A 20,837-nucleotide genomic window follows, 5' to 3' on the forward strand; every position below is an offset into this window, starting at 1 on the left:
ATCCAGAACAAAGTTCCTGTTTAGCTCCAGCTCCTTTCTGTGATCCTTTCTGTTATATACTTAGATTCCTTATAGACATTTTTTTGGCAAGATTTGTAATTTTTATGAACTAGGCTCTAGTATCCCACCAAAACTAAATGATAGTTCATGTTAGGTTAGGCTGCCCGTTGAAGAAAATTGCAGTTTATAAGCTGAAAACATCATATCCCTTTGTAGCCTCTGTTAGAACAGCAAGAACTATCTGTGTAAAGTCTGTGAGTAGTTCTGGTCACAGGTGTGGGCACTGGAGTATATCATGTGAGTCCTGATGGAAGATCAGCAATTAAGAACAGTGTCTGTCCGAAGCCAGAAGATACCACTGTTTAAGAAGGCAATTTGTTATTGAATCCAGGTCAGCTGTTGATAGAGACTGCTTAGCTGAGCTTTTGAATGTGAATGTGCATAATACCAATAGTCCAGGATCACCTGTTCATTCAATGTTGTCTGCTAGAGTTGCAGTGAGGGACAGTGGTATGTTGTAAAAGGCAATGTGAACTGAACACAGAGTATTTTTAATGGTTAAGACAAACCAAATTTCCATTTTTTTGCTATGGAAAAGTACCTTGACAAGTCATCTCCTTTACTAAATGTCTGGCAAAGTGTGGTGCTTCAGAAGAGATAGAGAAACAATGTCAGCACAGATCAGCTGGGTTGAAGAAGAAAGTTCTGTCTGAAAAAAACTAGGACATTTGTCAGGCATTAAAGCAGAGTTGTGATGCATTGTCTTATATTTGTTCTTTTCCTGCACTTCTTAATTGTGGTTACTTCTTCCGCTTGCTTTGTTCATTGTGTTGGTTTTCTTTCTTTTCTTACCCTTTGGTTATTTGCCCTTCTAGAAGGTTAAATCTTTAAAGGTTATAACAATACCCATGAAAAGTGTTCAGAAGTATTTTACATCGTAGCATTTCCCCAAGTTACCTGACACAGTATATTTCCATTTCCTTGTGTAGGTTGACAGGCAGCCAGTTCCTCTGGGAATAATGTATCCCTCCCTTAAACTACGGTGTTGTTTTCCAATGATAACATAAAATAATCCTAAAAAATCTCTATGCATAATGTAGAATTTTTAAGAATGCAGGAATTTTTCAGAGAAATCCCAAATAGCCTAAAAATAAATTGCTAAATGTATCAACTGCCTACGTCATCCATCAATTAAAAAGCAGCATCTGTATGAGTATTTAAAGTAGTTGCATACCATCAGTAGGCTGTAGCCAAAGCAGATGTATTGTGACTTTAATCATAATTCCTCTAAATGTGGCAGGGAGTTGTCTGACTCAACCTCTATATAACATTTGAAAAATGTAAGCTGTGGTCTTGGAGATTCAACCATAAATGAATTTACTCTTTTGAGCTTCTGACTGTCATGTTAATAGTTTAAGGGGTCTTACTTAAAGGATTATCCGAATCTACAAACATTCAAAGGGAAAACATATTAAATGACAGATGAAGTGTCAAGTGCAGTGAAATGGTGCTTTTAAACAATTTTTAGTCAGGCATAAAGAAATGGGATGCTTTCTCTTACTTGTGCAACATATGTGTTCAAAAAAACCCAAACTGATTCTTTATGTAAAAGCATAGATCTCTTTTGTCTACAGTGTATGGTAAAATATTGCTTTCTGTCTCAGATATTCCTAAACTTTGTTTTGAGCAACAGCTAAAATACTGTACAGCTTTGTAATGTTTTCCAAATCTTTTTGCAATTTGGTTTATTTCACCCAAGTTCATAATACTTCGCAAGCAGTGATACCACTTGAAACCCAGTTAATATCATTTTATAATTAACATAACCTCTGCATCTCATAATTAAATGTTATTTCCTGATTTTTCTACCATGAGGGATGTGTAGAGGAGGTGTTCTGATGTTACTAACACAATGTTTTGTTTTTCTGTAGGAAATGCTATCAGGCCCATCGCGCTCCGTGCAGTGTCTGCTATAGCCCGTGCTCTTCCAGGATTTCCCATCTTAGCAACTGGAGGCATTGACTCTGCTGAAAGTGCGCTCCAGTTTCTGCACAGTGGAGCTTCAGTTTTACAGGTATTTTTATTTCTTTAATACATTAAAATTAAAGCAACTTTAATTAAAGCTATAATATATCTTCCGTTCAAATATTATCATAGTGGCCTTTTTCAACAGTTGAAAGCAGTTTTCAAGTTTTAGACATATTTCTTGCTTAAAGACATTCATTTTAAGTTGGAGTTTCCAAAAGAAAACTTTGGATGTTACAGTAGCAATCTGGGAAAAGGCTGTCCATGAGTATATTATCACTTTTTTCTATAATCTGTAGGATTTAAATTTCAAACATCTCTCCCTTTCCATACAAGCAAGGCCTACACAGTGTTAAGCTTGAGCTGTTCAGTCGTCCTTTATTCTTGTTTTTCTGTCTTCTGCAAAGAGCCTTTTCAAGGAAGTATGTCGAAAAACATTACTTGAGTCCCACTGGGAGTCAATTTAAAGTAACTTTTCTTAATCTGGGAATCTGTGCCTCTTAAGCATGCTTATTGTAACAGAAGGTGCAGAGCTGCACCTCCTGCATATGGTGTTGTCATTGCAGGCCATAGTACTGAGTAAGGTTTTGGATTGCACACAGTGGTTGAAGCTGTTTACGTTGCCTGATGGGTTGTTGTGAAGCCCTGAACAAACTGGCTCAGTTAGGTAGTCCCTGTTGTGAAAAGGAATCTTGTTTGTTAATGTGGATACCAGAAAATTGGCTGGAAATCAGCCCCTTATCTGCTCTGATAGGTATGTCAGGGCATCACTGCAGCATATGTTAGACAGATTGATAAGGAGCGCATGGTAGTTAAGTTAGATAGTTCCATTATATAACACTATATTCTGGTAGATACTTGTCCCCCTCTATGTGGAGTTCCCATCAAAGACAAGAGCAGCTGTGGATATTGGCTTTGGGTCACTCCATGGGATGACTGAAGTGGTTTCATTCTCACAATTCACTGCAACATTAAAAATTAGATTCAGTGTGACCATCCTTTATGCACAGCTATGGTGACTACTGACAATGGTCATGTGTTCACTATATCAATTAAAAATAATTAGAAATTCTAGGGCAATTTGGTTTGTTTATTTTTTTAATATGCTTAAAATTAGTATTTTGGGGAGCTGAAGTGGAAGACAACTGGTATTCTATAGATTTGTTACATTTTTTTTAGCTTTGTTAATACTATTTCCTATCTTTTAAGTTTGTTTAAGAATGCTTCAAACTTCCCATGAACAAACAAAATATCTACCTTTTTTAAACAATGTTCTGAGAGCTTCTTAAATATAAGTACTAAGTAATGGTACAAATTACAGAGCAGCATTTGTCAACAAAAAAGTAGGATTGGCAAGGGAATGTTTTTAGTGCTATGTATTTCATTTATTATTGCTAATAATGCTCAAGTTTTGATGACTTTGTCAATTACAATGTTACATGATCTCAACTACACATAGCAAAATGATTTTCTGTTCTACCTCTACTACATCTGTTTCCGGATGGCTAAAAGTGAAGTTTTAAAATGTCATTTACGCATGTTTCCTTTATATAGACTGTGTAGCTGTTTATTTTCTTGTTTTGTTTTGTTTTCTTCTACTTTGCATCATTGGTAATGAGACAATGGCAAAGATAATTTTCTTTTATGACAGGATTACCAACATAGTTCATAGAATCATAGAATCCTTAGAGTTGGAAGGGACCTCTGAGGGCCATCTAGTCCAACTCCTCTGCAATGAACAAGGACACCACTGCTAGATCAGTTGCCCTAGAAAGTTTCCAGGGATGGGGCATCAACCACAACACTAGATAACCTGTTCCAGGGCCTCACCACTCTCATTGTAAAAGACCTTTTCCTTATATCTAACCTAAATCTACCGTCCCCGAGCTTGAAGCCTTTTCCTCTTGTTCTGTCACTACAGACCCTGCTAAAGAATCTGTCCCCTTCTTTCCTTTAGCCTCCCTTTAGATACACTATTATTATTTTCTTTTAACTAATAGTTACATTCTCTGGAACTAGCTTCCAGAAATGGATCTATACTGGTATTCTATGCTTCAGAGAATAATTTCTTTTTCCAACCAGCCTTTCCCAGAGATGATGAAAAAACTCTCACTATATTCAGACTTCACCAGTCTAATCAGCTCTAGAACTGATTTAAAACTCCTCTAGATCAACCCCATCCTCAGTTTGAGTAGCTTATTTTTGTTTCTCTGAAGTAAGGAAGTCATTTGAACTTATCTGAGATAAATGGATTCTAAAAGTGCTGTGTATGTAAAGGCTGAACTAGTTCAATTACATTTATTTAAAAAAAAAGTCTTTAGAAAACGTCATGCTAGATAGTGAGTATGCCATAAATTTCTCTCATCTAAGGAAGGGCAAATGGAAAAGTGAGGGAAACAGGTAATTTGTATAGACATTTATACAAGGAATACATTTCTCTGGGGCTAGACTGAGACATCCATTTGCTGCTCAGGCAAGATACTTTGTGATAAACAGAAGAAGGCAACTTCGTCTTCACAAGTTATCTTTGGAACAAGTTATCTCTGATGTCAAGGTCATACAAATAGCTGCCTAACATACTTTTCCTCGAATCCCAATTTCTCTCTTAAAACGTCCTTGGTACCAAATGCCTCAGTTCTTTTGTCTTGAACAGTGAAAACTCCTGTTGCTTTGACAGGTCATTTTTGCTTTCTCAGCAAAAGTGATAGACTGCTCCAGAGGCAGAAAGCAAACAGCCACGGCTTTGGCAGTGTGGACATGCTTTCTGCACCCAGCTGTGCCAAATGAGAGGAATCTCCTCACCTGCTTCCAGCTAAAAACCTGAACCTGCCCACTGGCCCTGCTACCACCACCTTGTTACAAAGAACAGTGTGTGGATGTGCCCCTGTTAGCTGTGTTTTAATGGGGTGCAAATTGTCAGTTCATCCAGCATTTAAACACATTATGTCTGATGCAATTAAGCAGCACAGACTGCAGTGATCCATCTGCAGAGGACAGCTAGAGAGCCCAGGATGGCAGTGCTTGTATGGCCATTGGCTTCTCTTTGTTTTGCCTGGACAAGAGTCCAATGTCTTCTCTGCCATGAGAGGATGATGTTCAGCAGCAAGGAAAATACAAAGGCTTTGTGTGAGTTAATTGCCATGTGGTATCTCTTAGAAAAGAGGCTTATGAATAATAAATGTACCCCCATTAAAACCAGGATCAGGTTTGCCTCTGCAGCTATTCCACCTGTGATCAGTTCTCCATTGTTTTTTGTTTTTTCTTCTTTCCAATTGCTTTTATTTTAAAATATGGGGATTTATTTTCTGTTAACAAAATGGAAATTCTTAATTTTCCATTTACAAAATTGTCGTACATGGGCATGCAAGTAAGGAGTCAGGTGATAAACCCATATTTTGATGCATGCTCTAACAGCCTCAAGTGGTATTGATCAGGTTTGTTAGGGAATGGTTCTGGGAAAGAATGTCAGCATTCGCTGTGCATTCTGTCTCCAGCCTTAGAAAACAGAGAGCAGAATTTTAGGCTACTACTGACAAAATGTTTGTATGTGAGGAAGTTTTGCATCAGATATCTAAAGCAACTGGATCATTCTAGTCAGTTGTAGCTGAAATTAAAATTTTATACAGCAATTTATCCTTATTATTCCATATTATGATATAGTGAGGAAAAAAAGCAACACTTTTTTAACATTTTTCAGTAAAAGGCTGAAATGTTTTTGTGATTTTTTAGCTGATTCCTTAGGATGGTAGTTCTTTGTAAGGCACCCAAACCCCAATGCTTTTTAAGTACAAGCTTGGAATAAAAAAATAACTCTGTCGTGCACTCCTTTATCCAATCCTGCATTCCTCATATACACAAAGCTCCAGAGCTCCAGAGATGTCTAGCTGCAACTTTTTGATGTACAGTTCATTACTATAGGCTTCCAGGGGGCTGAAATATGGGCTTTTTCTATAAGTGAGCTTTTTTTTAAAGCCACAATTAATCAAAATAAGATGTATATTGAATTTTTTGCATCTTTTGCGTCATGTATGTGATTTAGCATGTCACATTGATGGTTTGTCAGATTTTTACAAGGCTTTGAAGCAGACTTGCATTTTTCAAAGTCATCTTGCTGTAGGAAATTAAAAATAGAGACAATTATAGAAAATTCCAGTGGAAAGAAAAAATGCATTATGGAAAAAGCAATAAAAGCATAAAAATATTAAAGTAAAAATCACTTCACAGTAGCCTGTATGATTCAATTGTAGATCAATATTGTGTAGTTAATGCATTAGCAGTAGAGCATTAATTTGCAATTACCGCAGGTGATCTGATCCTCTGTGTTCTGTCCATTGACATAAATGACCTTTTGTTGAAAGAGATTCTGTAGTCATTATTTCTAGCAGCTGTAACAAAAAAAAAAGAAGGTAGAACAAAGGGGTACTTTCTGAAGTATACATTTTTCATGGCAGAGTCTTTTAACATTATATTCTGGTATGGAACACGTTTGCTAATCTCAAATTTTAGTCATTAACTTGAAAAGAATACGTGTTTCTTTTTAAGCATATTTCTGTTCTTATAAAACAGAGGACATACCTGTCCCCAGTTTTTCCAGCAAGGATGTCTGTGAGGCTCTCTGCACAGCCAAGATTGAAAATCCACCCATTTACTGCCTTCTCCTAAGGTTCCACCTGGCAGAGGGCAGCCACCAGTGTCACCCCAAGCCCTGCTCTAGGCTTCCAGATGGAACAGGGCTGGGTGAAGGCACTGCAGCAGTGCAGCAAAGCAGTGTGTGCTGCTGCACACTCCTTGCACCAGGACCTTCTGTTGCAGGCAGGGAGTGCTGTGGGAGTGCCTGTATCCTGGGGCAGCTGTGTGAGGCTGGATCAGCCTGTGCCCTCCTCTCCTGCGTACTGCCATCCCTGCATGGCATCTTAGGGGTCTGACCAAGATCAAAACCCCTTCTGGAAATATTTTCCAGATGGGAAACCACTAGGGACATTTTTTGCTTCTGCAAGATAAAATCTGCCCCCAGTGTGGAACACAGTTGTTTTTATGAGACTGCTTGTATTTTTTTGTAACATTTTCAAGGAGATTTCTTGTTGGTACCTCTTTGGAGCCAGAGTCTCAAGGGATTCGGGACAGTTAGATCATTATTTTTTCTTCAGCAGACATTTTACTGAAGTTTTTAGCTAGGAGGTTTTATAACAGAGGGATGGCCGCTTGTGCATGAATAAACAAGCTTTCCCATCACAAACTAGTGGGATATGAACTCCGAGAGGGTGGTGTTATTCTATTTGTACAAATATGAAACCTGCAAGGAACCCTTCCATGAGGTATAAAGTGTCCTGGATGTCGGAAAATACAAGCAAGGCTCTGAAAACGTAATCACTAAAATGATATGAAAAAAGTCATAAACATTATGTCATATCTTAATATTTAGATGCTGTCATTTTCTCATCCCCAAACTCAAAAAACAAGCAAATAAAAAAAAAACCCACTGATGTAAATGTATCCTGTAATAATTTACCATATTTCCCCCCCTTTTTTTTTTAATTCTTAAGGTCTCTGATGCAGTTTTTCCATGTCTTTATAGGCTACAGAACTGTGAAACAGAGAGCCAGTTCTCTGTGCACTTAATTAGTGGTTTTTTTTAAGCTCATCTTGATGTCTGCTCAAGTCAGTGAAGGCATTGATGTTGAGATAAGTGAGGACTAGCTGAGGCCAAAAATATCTCATCCAGGAATTATTGCTTGTGCCAGTTAGTGGTTTGGTGAAGAAGAGGTGATAATCGCAGGGCTGATGGAGCAGGGCAGTGGTAGAACAGGCCCACTGTTTTGGAATTCCAAGTTTCTACCAGTGATACTTGAAAACTATTTCATCTTGTGTTGAATAACAGTGACTTTGAACGCAGAAGGGCTCGGTGATTCCCTGTGTCTAATCTCAGCTCTGTGTGGGGAATGTGAAGTCAGGCTGCAGGCAAGTCTCAAGCACAGGATGCAGTCTCTATGGCTGGGCTTCTCCTGCCCACCCCACTCAGCCCCTGCCACCCATACACCACACTGGGGAACAGAGGCTTTTCGTCGTGTTGGCAGGGAGGTTTGTATCTGAGAGCTCTGGTGACAGAGAACAGGTGTGCTTCAGCATCAGTTGGCAGCGCACAGCTTCTGATGCACACTGTGGCTTGGGGTAGAAGAACAAAACCTGTACAAGGCTGTTCACCAACAAATAGATTGCTGGATGCAGTAGCAGGTCACCAGAGCTGTACGACTGAGAGTCAGACAGATTCAAGAAATAGCTCTTTACGTCTGCCAATAATTTTAAGGAAACAAAATGCCACTTAAGGCAAACACGCCTTTCACATGTAAGTCTTTTGATTTAGATAAGAATATCCTCAGGTAGAAGCAGAGTTATAAAAAATAGTAAGCCTATTTTCCCAAAGAAGCTTGATGTGTTTGTACATCCTTTTGAGTATCCTCAGACACATTTGAACTTTGCAGCCATTTTATTTGAAATTTGGCAGAAGATAGAAATTATTTTACAATAACAAGTTTTGAAAAAATGAAAAAGTCAGTCAGTGGAGAGTATGTACCTGCATTCCTTCACTGTAAGAACGATCATGCTATAGGCTCACCTCCATTAGACCTCTGAGAATCCACATGGGACAGCACTGCCAGGGCTGTGTCAGCCACAGGAAAGGCTTTAATTGGCAGTCACACCTTATTAGACGTCAGAGAACCCAACCAGGAGACACAGACCTGCTGGAAGCCAGGTATCATTAGCTCTGCTGCTCACAGAGCCGCATGCTTAAAAAAGTCTTCAATGGCCGTGGCACTGAATGGAGTGGCCCTTCTTTGCAGAGCTGAAATTTGCAGTACATGGAGAAACAAAAGAGGGAACAAAGTGCTGTTTGAACATGTCGAAATAAAATCAAAAGAAAAAGGAATGTGGAAGAGAGAGGAGTTGGGACAGAGATACATACAGTGATCCTTCTAATAAACATTTCGTTATTTTCTGCTTTTTTCTCTGCTCACTGCTAATTAGAGAAACTCAACCTGTTCTCAACTGTCTGTCTTCTTTTGTTAATAAAAATAAGTCATTAGAGGACTGCCATGCTTGCTCTGTTACATATACTTGAAATGGAAATTGCTAATTGCTGGTGAGAATTCCTTTCAGTGGAAATCTCAATTTCTCAGACAAAAAACTCTAGAAAGTTCTTTGGTCGTGGATAAAAATATCAGGTTATAACACGTTTTCATTATTGATATTTACTTTTATTTTTTTGCCACTTTTAATGAAAAGTTACAGTATTCGAACCATCATGTCAAAGTTCTGGACTGAACTCTAAGCTAATAATGCCTTTTATTTTGTGCAGTTTTGCAGTAGTTTTACATTTTGTTTGGGGCTGCTTAAGGGATTTATCTATTAGCTTTCCTTTTTTTCTGCTCATTTCACCAGCTAGTAAATGAGGTCTGCATAGATAGGATTGTTATTTCATAAATTTGTAAGAATGAATTCAAGCTCATTCCATAACAATTGCTATTTGTCATTCTTATAATGGATTCTCATGCAAAGTAGGTTTAACTATCACTGAATGGTAATAATTATTTAATAACAATTAGGTCTCAATGGAGCATCAGCTCAAATGCTGTCCTGTGGCAGTTGCTCCCAGGCTCTGCAGAGGATCTGTTCCCAGCTCTTGCAGCTGGGGACACTGAGTTTCACCTTCCCTTCTTTACCCAGGTGTCCACTCCGGGTCTGGTGGCTTGATACTTCAGGTTTGAAGACATGCAAATAGTAATTGCTCTAGCAGCACTGTCTCTCCTTCCGTATCCCAAGGATCCACAATACTGTTTCTCTTTCCAATATTGTTTCTGTTTTTAATGTGGATACACACTACTGGTGTGGATTCACACTGCCACTGTCTGAATGAGCACAGACCAGTCCTCTCTGCAGGTAAAAGGACATGGTGTGAATTGATGTCAAGTGATTTTGTTTAGAAGTTTAAAAAGTAGAAGAAACATGGAGATGACTTTTCAAAAGAAATTTGGCTTCCTAGTTTTGTTGTAGACAAAGTTACTCTTGGGTTTCAACATGGAAGGGACTGGAAATCAAACTGAAAATGTTTCCAACTCATATTGGATATTGAAAATGTAAAGAGAAGGAAAGATAAGCACAGTGGAAAATGCTGAGTTTCTTTTCTTGTTACTGCTATCTCTATTAATTAGAGAATTTCCCATATTTTCTTTTAAATTACACCTATTGTATTGGCACAGGGCTTGATTTTTCTACAAGGGAAAACGCAAAACATTCAGGATTGCAAAGCTCTGCTGTCAGAGACGTTTTTCTGGGAAACATTATCAGCCATACAAAGAATGTACGCAAGCAAGAAATTTTCCATTTTGTATTGTCACAGCTCCGTTGATCCTGCAGTCTGTGGGCTGTGCACCAGCTTGGGTTGGTCCAGGGCTGATTGCAGTTTAACAAGACCAGATGACCATTCCATTGGTTTCCTCAGAGGTAGAAAAATCTTTTTTTCTGCCCAGGATGGAGGAAGCAATCTGGGATTGGGGGCCCCAATGCCTTTTGAAGTATTTTTCTTGCTACAACATAAGCCCCTTGACACAGCTTGGTCTGTCTGCCGAGAAGTCCTTTTATCCACGCAATTTGAATGAAAGAAACAAACAGAGAAACCATTTTTCTGAAGCTGGCAGTACATTTAAGAAAGGGTTTAATTTCCTTCAGTATCTGAGTTATGTCACTGCTTTTCTTGCTGATATTTATTTTTTGGACAGAGATAGGTAAAACAATCCCCAAGGAAATGTGGAAGTGGGTTTTTATCTCAGACACGGAGGACTCAGAGGGTCAGAACTATTTTATTCACATGAATCTCACTCTTCAATGGACACAGCAGCTGCTGCACAAATTCGTACAGGCAAGCTGATAAAGGATGAAAGTAATTTTAGCTGAAATAAAATGTGACAGTAGTAGAGAGAAAGACTCACAAGGATGAGGGGTTAATCATTGCAGGACTGAACTGAGGTTCCAAAATGAAAAAATTGCTTTTCTGTTTGATTTTGAGAAGTAGGAAGCTTTCAGAATTCTGGTCACAGGATGACGTCCCTTAGTAGATGGCTCTCATTAGAGTTTGTTAAAAACTTCTTTGAGGAAACTGTTCCTCATTGACAAATTTATTTAATCAAAATAGATCTGGGTTCAAGTCCCTGCTGTGCCTGATTCACTGTCCTGGGTTGAAAAACTCAGAAGCTCTAACCTGGATTTTCTATGCATTAATGAGCCTCTGCCTTACCGATGTGTTTACCCTCCTGCAGATAAGAGGCCACAGGAAAGCTGCACAGGGAGAAGCCGATGACCAAGAAATAGTTATTCTGTCACAGGAAAGTTTCATGATGGAAATGATTTTTCATTTTAACTGATAACTGTTTTAACTGTTGAAGAAAAAATATTATTTAAGTGAATCAAATTTTTGTTTCAATTTCTTTGCAGCATATTTTAGTTTCAACCTTTTCATTCCAATTAACTTAGATTGCAAAATAGACATTTTCAAGCTAAATGGGGCTGTTGCATTTCATGTTGTCAAACAGCACGTAGTGGCAATTCTGAAACTTTTTCCACACATTTTTTCAGGATACAGTTTTTTTCTGAAAAGCGTGTTTTCCTAGAGCCACTCTCGCTTCTGACAAACATGCATTTCCAAAAATGGAAAAGCTTATTGACTCCAGTCAAGACAGGATGGAGTTCCTGTTGTTTAGCTCACAAAGTAAATAAATAAGTAAATAATTTTAAAAATGTTACTAACTTCTGACTAAATGTGTTATGGGGCTGTCTGGCTTTTGACATCAAACCTCTAGGTCTGAGCAATTTAACTAGTATCTATTTTAGAAATACCTTTTGAGGAACTGGAGAATATAGGACACTGAAATGTGTTGAGTAAATCTCCATCTATCTGGCACAGCTGCTGATTCTGTGCCAGCAGCTGCAGAACCACTGGGAGAAAGGAAAGATTTCATTTTCCACAACACAACTTGTAAGAGAGAGGTGAGACCTTTAGGTGTTAACAAACAAAATATGAAGTGATATTCAAAATATATTTAAGGATGGAGAGCCTGTGTATGTGATTGCACTGTTTACACAGGGGAGTTAGTTCATCTGCTTTCAACGCTATCTTTCATTTTATGGATCTAGAGTACAGTGATACAATTTGCTGTAGATGGCTGATTATGAGGCTGTCTCCACACTGCTCAGTGCTCAAGGCGTGTGGAATCATATTTGTTTTCTGGGCGAAGATGATCACGATCAGCACTTTTATCAGTGTATTTGCCCACCTACTGCATAAAGGTCCACTTTGCTGTTCCAAGTACTGACAGAATGCTCTAGTGAGATAAGGAAATATAACCATTCCTCTAGGGATGGTTGACAGGAGGAAAAAAAAGCATCCAAAATACAATTACCACAGGGAACCTTCTGAAAATTCTTGATTTCTTCTGTAACTTTCTTCTCAAAGATTTGGGACACAGAACTGTATCACTCAGAATCTCTTGATAAGTACCAGTTTCCCACTTCTAAATGTCCAGTTTAGGTATTTAGATAAAATATGCATTAATTGTTATAGAAAACTTAAGGGGAGGAAAGGTACTTTGGAGCAGGCTATGAATTAATGCATCGAATAACATGCCTAATAGCTCCCTTACAGTGCTCTTATTTCCTGCTGTATCAGTGGATTCTAGCCTTCTTCTCTGACGTTGCTAGCCACTCACTAGTGCCCAGGGTTGCTAGACAAGGTTTGTGCCCTGTACTCAGGGATGTCATGTTGGTGCTAAGGCAGTTTTTCCTCACAGCCTATCTCAGCAGGCTTCTGTGGCTTTACAGTGAGCTGTGTGCATCTTCTTGCTGCCCACCTACAGCTGCCTGCTTCCCTTACCTGTGCTTCCTGCCCCCATCCTCATTAAATGTCAGCTCTGCGCTGCTCAACACCATTTCAGCACTCTGTTGTCCTGCTATAGAGAGGATCTGAGTTGTAGAGGAGGTAGAGCTCTTATCCTGCAAGTTTTCTTGAAGACCTTCATCTCCTTTGAGCTCATTTTGAGCTTCATTACTTACTGACATTAGCCTATACTTTTGATTAGAATAACAGTTCACTGATGAGCTCTCTCTGCATAACTAGAAAACTAAGATATTTCATTACTGACACTCATATGATGTTTTATCATTCAGTCTTTTTTTTATACAGGTTTCTTAAGCCCACGTGAGAGTGGTTGCCTACTTGCAAATCACAGAGCAGTTAGCATCTTTGAATCTTTCTGCTAAATGTTTCCCCTTCAGTGCCGCCACTAAGCCCTCTACATATTAGGATGTTAAACCTAGAACTCAGTAAAAAAGATTGTGTTGTTTTTCTTTTTTCCCTATAACTCAGGACATTCGTAGATACAGTATAGAAGTCCATCAGATTGCTTTCTGAAAGCTGTCCTGGACTTTGGAACAAACAGTAGTTCATTAGTTCATATAGTTCAATTCTAATGTTTTAAAAAGGCTATCAGCCATCATCCAAATCAGTTTTGCATCTTGATCCAGTAGCTGAAGCCTTGTTAAGTAACATCCCATCTGCTAACCTATATCTCTAGAGTCATTTAAGCAGCTAATGTGAATGAATCAAATCATTCCATCTGTACTGTATCAATATTTGGAAAGCTTTCGCTCAGTTACAAATTTATTCTTTGTAACAAAGAATCTTGTTTTTTTCCAGAGAGTGCACCACATTGTCTGATAATCCACTTCCACTAATATTTCTTAATCCTACAACCCTTCAGCAAAACTAATAATTACTGATAGAAAGGATAATTTAGGCTATGCATTTAATGTACTGCTAAGGCAGTGCTCACTGAGACGTGAGGAGGAGGAACCACCGCTACATAGGCAGCTTTTCCATGGACTTTGTTATCCTGAAGATTGTAAGTACAGAAACCCCCCTTGGAGAAGATTTTATGTCTCCTTTCTGTCAAGTAGCAGCTCTTTCCACTTTATTCTGAGCACTGTGTTGGGCAACCAGTGTGTACTGCTTTTTGCTTTGCATGTCTGGGCACATGTAGATTCTTGTAGAGGAGCTGGAAAGCATGCACTGTAATTTCCATAGCCGAGGGCTATGTAGCAGATAGATTCCATGGCCCAGTAAGATCTCCCTTTCAGCTGAGTCAGTTTTTCCCCGTTGCTATTGAGAATAATTTTAAAATTTTATGTATACCTTCCCCAGATCAAAATCATGCTTTTGCCCACAACAATAACATTAATTTTCTGAAGGCTGTTGATTTATATGGATAGGTAGATAGGCAAAAAGAGCATCCTTCCTGAAGCACCATGCATTCATTTACGCTTTCAGTCTTCTTCCACCAGTATCTTAGTCTTTAGATGCTAACAAAAAAAAAAAAGAACAACAACAAAAAATCAGTAGCCAAAGCTATACATTGAAAAACACCTTAGAATCATTCATAAATATTTCTCTAACAGGAAGGAGGATTTATGTTTTCAGTAGTTATCAGGAAGAATTTTAGTAGAAAAAGAAAGCTTCTGTAAAATGGTGATAGATAATGTTAAAATAGAATATATAATATAAAATCAAAACAGTATATAATTATTTTATTTACCATTTGGATGTATCAGTAAAAATATTTCAAAGACAGCCAAATTAATAGAAAATAAATGTTAATTCATTGTAAAACCTCTCCTGGGTATCCAAGAGGAATAATATTTGTTTATTCGCTTGCTATGATAAGAATATTAGAAACTGTGAAGTCAAAGACTGATTTCCTAATAGGATGGCATTTTGAGAGCTATTTTATTTAGAGATCCTGTGCAGTTTAGAACCAAAGCTGAAATAAGTCTCCGTCTTCTGGGGAAGCAAGATGGCATTCTGCTAAATGCTAGAATTTTATCATTTGAAGGGAGGAAAAAAAGCAAAAAGAAAGCAGCCAGCAAGACCTAAGAATGTAAAAGCATTTGAGATCTCAGAAGGAGTTTAAATCAATGCACTGCCACAGTTACAGCACAGATGAAAGAGCCTGCTGTTTCAATTGCCAGGAAACTACTTAGAAACTCTCACTTTGATTTTATTTATTTATTTATTTATTTGTTTGTTTGTTTGTTTGTTTATTGCTCGCCTGTTACATTATCACTAAATGCATTATATGAGGACGTCACTGCTTTGATGTTGTACAGTTACAGCAAATGGAAACTAATACGGTAGAACAGTCAAACTATGTGCTTTGCGTTTTTGTATACAAATATATATCCATCAATCTTCTTACTCCACTGTGTATCAGTGCCACCCATATGCCTCCTTACCGTTACTTCTGGTTTCTTAAAAATGACAATGATTTTACACCTGTATTCTGAAGAGAGCGACGTGTATATATTTTGGAGGGTTTAAAAATTAAAATTTTCTCCAAGCTATTGTCTTTTAAACCACCTACCACAAATGCGAAGGGATTTAATAGTGATCTTGAGACAGTTTCAAATAGGAGCATGACTGCTGCTAGACATTGCAGTGTTCTTGTTCTCACAGATCTAATCACACTTCTTGTGTATGATTAGAAGACTTCTTGAAAAGCAACTCATTATTAAACAGACCAGATTCTCTGACACACTGATTTCTTCTTTCTAGTTTTATAGAAATTATTCTGTCATCTGCAACATCCTCCATTGAAAAGGTGAGAAAAGCACTGAATAAAAATTGTTTCAGTGGATGATCTGGCTGGAAATGCTTCAGCCGCTTTGTTCAGGGCACTGAGCGAATGGCACAGGTCTTGCATACAGCCCCCTGGCTTATGCCAGAGTTTGGGCAGGATAATAATGCAGCGTGGGGATATTCTTCCTGTTCCTACTAGAAACATTGGTTATGGGCTAAACCCTAAAGTTCTTACACAGATCTCTTAAGGGATTTGTCTCAGGAAAGACTTCAGAAATTGCTTTCTCCTTGTTGTGTAATATCTGTTAAAAGCAGAGGCACTTAAAGTGTTGTATAACTGCTGTAGTAGAACCTGTCACTGATAATGAACTTTTTCTTCATTGTATGCAAATTAAAAGTTTCAGATTGATGTGAATGATTAAAAAAAAAATCATGTATTCTGTAAAATTCCTTTTACACAATAATAGCAACCTGGCAATTTACTCCAGTTCCTCAAGTATGATTTGTAATAGCTCTAGATCCTTTGACAAATCTAGACTGAGTATTTATATTTATTTAGTAATAGCGCAGACAGGTCATTCTGTATGCAAGACATCAGCAGGGACCTTTGAATGCTTCCTCCATTGCTGCATTCTGCAGAGCAGTTTCACTTAGAGCCTTAGCCTGTGATTCATTTCGCACCCACATTCCCCAATGAGATCATGCTGTGTATGTTTGATTTACCAGCAGCAAAGCAGGCATTGTGTGTCTTTTAGTATCTCAGACGTGTCTGTATAGATTAGAATTGTTACCTACCATTGCAACTTATACTGAACAGTTTTATATTTCAGAATATTAAGGGTACAGTATTACTGATCATACACAGTATGCCGGCTTGTTTATTTCTTTTGGGGAGCAAAGGATAACCGCTGGAAAGAAAGAGGAATCTGGATTAGGTAGAAAGAAGGGATCTTACTGTCAAGGATGTCACATAGTCAGGCAATGCACTAAAACCAAGCTTGTGCAAAATTATCTCCTGTACATAAATGCAATAAGAATAATACACATTACCTTTATAAACAGGAAAAAAATTGTGCCTTTCTTTTCTTGCCCAAATTCTAGTCCAATGTTAGAGACAAATATAAGCAATGGACAGCTGACGACTTCACTGTGATCTTCACTTCACTTTCTGTCCCTTGATTACTTATAGGGCCTTCCTCTTCTGAAGAAGAAAAGGCTACTTTCTACCTAACCATTTCAGGTGAAAGCCTGGGTCAGTGCACTGCTGAATGTTAATTAACTCACAAGACTAATTCACTTGTATTATGCAGGACCAAGGGACATTGAACAGATGCTGCCTCTGCCACCTGCACTTCTGCTTTCCAAAACCTGGGATGTTCAACCAAATAAGCAGCCAACCCACTTCTTGTCCATAAGCAGTTTCTGTTGGCCACAGGTTTTGGGCTGCTGGTCTGAAGCAATATAACCATTCATATGTGATCAGTTGTGAAGTTTAGGCTTTTACTTCAGGGTCTAAAGGGAAGCAAATTTCATTGTGTTTGGCCTTGAAAAGCTTGATATTAAGGAGAGGGGGGGAGCAGACAGGGCTGCTCTCCATCAGGTTCAAGCACAAGGCACTGACAGCAGCTGTCTGGGTAGCACCCTGTTTGCATTAATCTCCTGTTGAGGTGGTTTAATAAGACATTAAATGAGGGTGCAATCAAAAGGTAGTTCCATTTTAAATACAGCTGTAGCTGGACCACTTTTGCTGCTCTTCACACCTGTAAAATAAGATATCAGCAGAGGTGAGTGTTCAACGTTCAGCTTTGCAAGGAGAGTAAGCATGCCTGCTCCCACTGCAATCAGCTGGACCAAAGCGGGGGCACTGGTGATGTGTGAGACAGGTCAGCTCAGTTCTGAGATTTTCCTGGAAGTGTGAGTTTATGTCTCACCTGGTCTGCTGCCCTGCCACCTCTCTTGTGCTGAGAAGGGGGCACAGTGTCATCTAAACAGAGGCAGCCAGCTATCTCTGCAGTGTAGAAATTGTCATGGCTAACATGGTGCAGTGCCCCTTTCTCTTTTTCAACCCCTTCTAAAAGGCAACAAAGCTTTCTGCATTGACTGGAAGATCAATGGAAGATACTGTAAGATTAAAACACAACTATCACCATCTGATATGTACAGCTTAAGAAATTTTGAAGTTCAAAATGTTTTGGAATTCTCCAGAAACATGACCAAAACTCTTTCTGTTGGTTTTGTATGCACTGATGTTTGAATATTCCTTGTTCCAGGAAAAGCCTGTAAAAATATTCCCCTGCTTTTATCAGTGAAATCGATGAAAAGCGTGTCTTTGGGGAATTATCTGCACCATTGGGCACCAAAGTCATAAGGCTTCTACAGAAGAGCAAGGTTGTCTGAAAACACTCACTAATTTAGTTTCTAAGACTTTCTATTTCAGATAATATTTTTCCTCAGTGCAGTAATTTACCTTCTTTAACCAAAAAAAAACAAACAAACAAACAAAAAAAAAAACAAAGAAAAAAAACACCACCAACAAAAAAAACTATATTTTGCCTTCAGTTCTGGAACCTACTTGGCTTCCCACTGAAGACAAACAGTGAAACACACATGGAACTTGGATTGATCCCAGTGAGTCTTAGTGTGATATCATCATCTGCACGTTTTTATATTGTTGCAGTTCATAACACTGCACGATAAGATAGAAAACAGTAAAAGCCTCCTTATTTATAAGGTTATTACAGGTATCCTCCAGTGTATCTCATGTATATACATCCTGTCAAAATACTTCAAGATTTTGACAACAGTGCCTGAACTTATTTCAAATGACATAATGTAGCTTTTAACTGATTTTTTTTATTATTTTTTATTTTTTACAGTTTTAGTATTTTTAAGCATAGCTAATAACAGGAGTACCTGTGCACAAAAATAATAGAAAATTCCATGGTTAACAAAGAGGTTTAAATAAGCAGCAATTGAGTTTTGCAGCTAAATATCATGTACCAGAAATTATTAGGATGTTCTCTGTAATTTCTCTGGAATAATAATAAAAAAGTCTGAAGTCTGAGGAAGGCATAGCAGACCTAATTAATGCCCATGCTGTTTCTGCAGAAAAACAGATTTTGTGTAATGTAAATGCACTGCACAGAAAATGTTCTTCTGCTTAAATTGTAGTTTGTCCTTATTTTTCTCTTGCATAGTAATAGTGTATGGTATTTTACAACGTGAAGTGCACCTTTCTGCAAATTTGCAAGTTGTATTATCATATCTTAAATGTGAAAAAGAATTTTGTAGTTCCTGCATTTAATTTTCCCTGTATTATTTATTAGGTTGATACCAAACATGTCTGAAGTATATTTTCATATCCAAAGAGTGTGCCTGCATTTGAGCACATCCATACATTCATATTCAAAGGTAGATAGCTATTTCAATTTTATGCTCATTATGTGTGTATGTAAATGCCAGTTTTATCAGGAGCATTGTTCTTAGTTTTTAGAATAAAAGCTGAATCAGAATCTGAAAACACTGACACATCTGGAATTTATGAGCATTTCCAGGGAATGACAATTAGCAGTAGTCAACCAACCCTGTATCTCTCCACTGGTGGGTTAGGATTTAGCTAATGAGAATGTGTTCAGAGAGGAGCTGGAGCATTTTATTCACTTGTTGTCAGTTTAGTTGGGATCTCTGTGGTTTTCAATCAGAGCCGATATCCACAGGGTAGTTTAAAAAAACCTTGTAACTTATCAGGCAGTTTTATGCTATCAGTAGTTCTATGTCTAAATGTTAAGCCTTGCAGATCAGGGATTGTTGCTAGTATGCTTATAAAGCTATACTGCTATGTGTGTTTCTAAAGCACCTAAAGTATCCTTTCAGTGATATCCAGGGAAAGGACAAACAGCAATAGGCATAAGTTGGAATACAGAAAGTTCAGTTTAAATATATGAAAAAACTGTAAGGGCAATTGGACAGTAAACCCTGAGAAGTTGTGGAGTGCCTTTGGAGATACTCAAAACCCAATTGGTTGCAATCCTGGATAGCCTCCTCTAATTGGCCTTTCTCTGAGCTGGAAGGCTGGTCTACAGAATCTCTCCTTGTCTGAGGTCTAAGTCTATCTGTGCTTCCCAAACAAGCAGGCTAGGGAATACCCAGCATCTGCAGGTAGCATCTGTGTGTGGGGCTGCAGAGTCCTGGAATTGCACCATGGTTGCTCTTGGGGCAGGGCCTGCAGATTTGCTTCTATACAGCCTTCAGATCTGGTCTAAGGGCTTCCATCAGGAAACCTAGACATAATCAGAGTTACACAGTCCTTTTTTTTCTGAACTGATGTAGGAGCAAGCAGCCAATAAATATCCTGAATTCTCATAGTTCTCTACCAGTTTAGTTACAATAAAGTCATCTGGTAATCAATGAATCCAAAAGGTTTGCTAACTTCATGTGCTCGCTCTTCTTGTGTATGGACATTGTTGATAACTAGACTTACATTTCATAGGTGTGCAGTGCAATCCAGAACCAAGATTTCACTGTTATTGATGACTACTGCTCTGGACTACGAGCTCTTCTTTACCTGAATAGCATTGAGGAACTTGGAGACTGGAATGGACAGAGTCCTGCAACCATGCGCCATCAGAAAGGAAAACCAGTATCCGGAATTGCTGATCTGATAGGAAAGGTATGTTGTTTCATTGTTATTCCTGTATAACACTATGTCTATGCACTTCCATCTTCACTGTACGCAGTCTCTGCTAATTGCTTTGTGTGTGTTTGTTTGTTTGTATGTTTTTTGTTCAGCGTATTAGCAAATATCTAAGGGAGGCTTAAGGAAGCAGATTTGAAATGCCTTGATATGGGATAACTTTTTACTCTGAATATGATGTCTCCACTCTGTTTGTAGTAGTGTGTCCAGTTTTAATGTGTAGGATGTGAAATAACAAATGCTTTGGAACAACTTCTGGACTGCTTGTTTTAGTGAAGTTCAACTCTATTTAGACGGATACTGATACTGTGCCAGGGTGTTCCATCATAATGAAATATTCAGGAGATATGAAAGTCCCCTAGCACTAGACTTGACCATCTGAGACAGCTTCTGTCACAACCAAGTTGATAGTTGGAACGCTCCATCAGGTAGGAGATGATC

General features: G+C 38.3%; 1 protein-coding gene across 1 annotated transcript; it reads left to right on the plus strand.

The window, feature by feature from the left end:
• The first annotated feature begins 1,897 nt into the window (after positions 1-1,897).
• Positions 1,898-20,417, plus strand: LOC104912364 (dihydropyrimidine dehydrogenase [NADP(+)]-like). Its single transcript, XM_031554769.1, has 2 exons — positions 1,898-2,074; positions 20,193-20,417. Exons 1-2 carry the CDS (start codon positions 1,913-1,915, stop codon positions 20,400-20,402), a joined length of 372 nt encoding a protein of 123 aa, XP_031410629.1. The 5' UTR covers positions 1,898-1,912; the 3' UTR covers positions 20,403-20,417.
• The last annotated feature ends 420 nt before the right edge of the window (positions 20,418-20,837 follow it).

This window comes from Meleagris gallopavo, chromosome 10 (genome assembly GCF_000146605.3).
Source record: "Meleagris gallopavo isolate NT-WF06-2002-E0010 breed Aviagen turkey brand Nicholas breeding stock chromosome 10, Turkey_5.1, whole genome shotgun sequence".
NCBI lineage: Eukaryota > Metazoa > Chordata > Aves > Galliformes > Phasianidae > Meleagris > Meleagris gallopavo.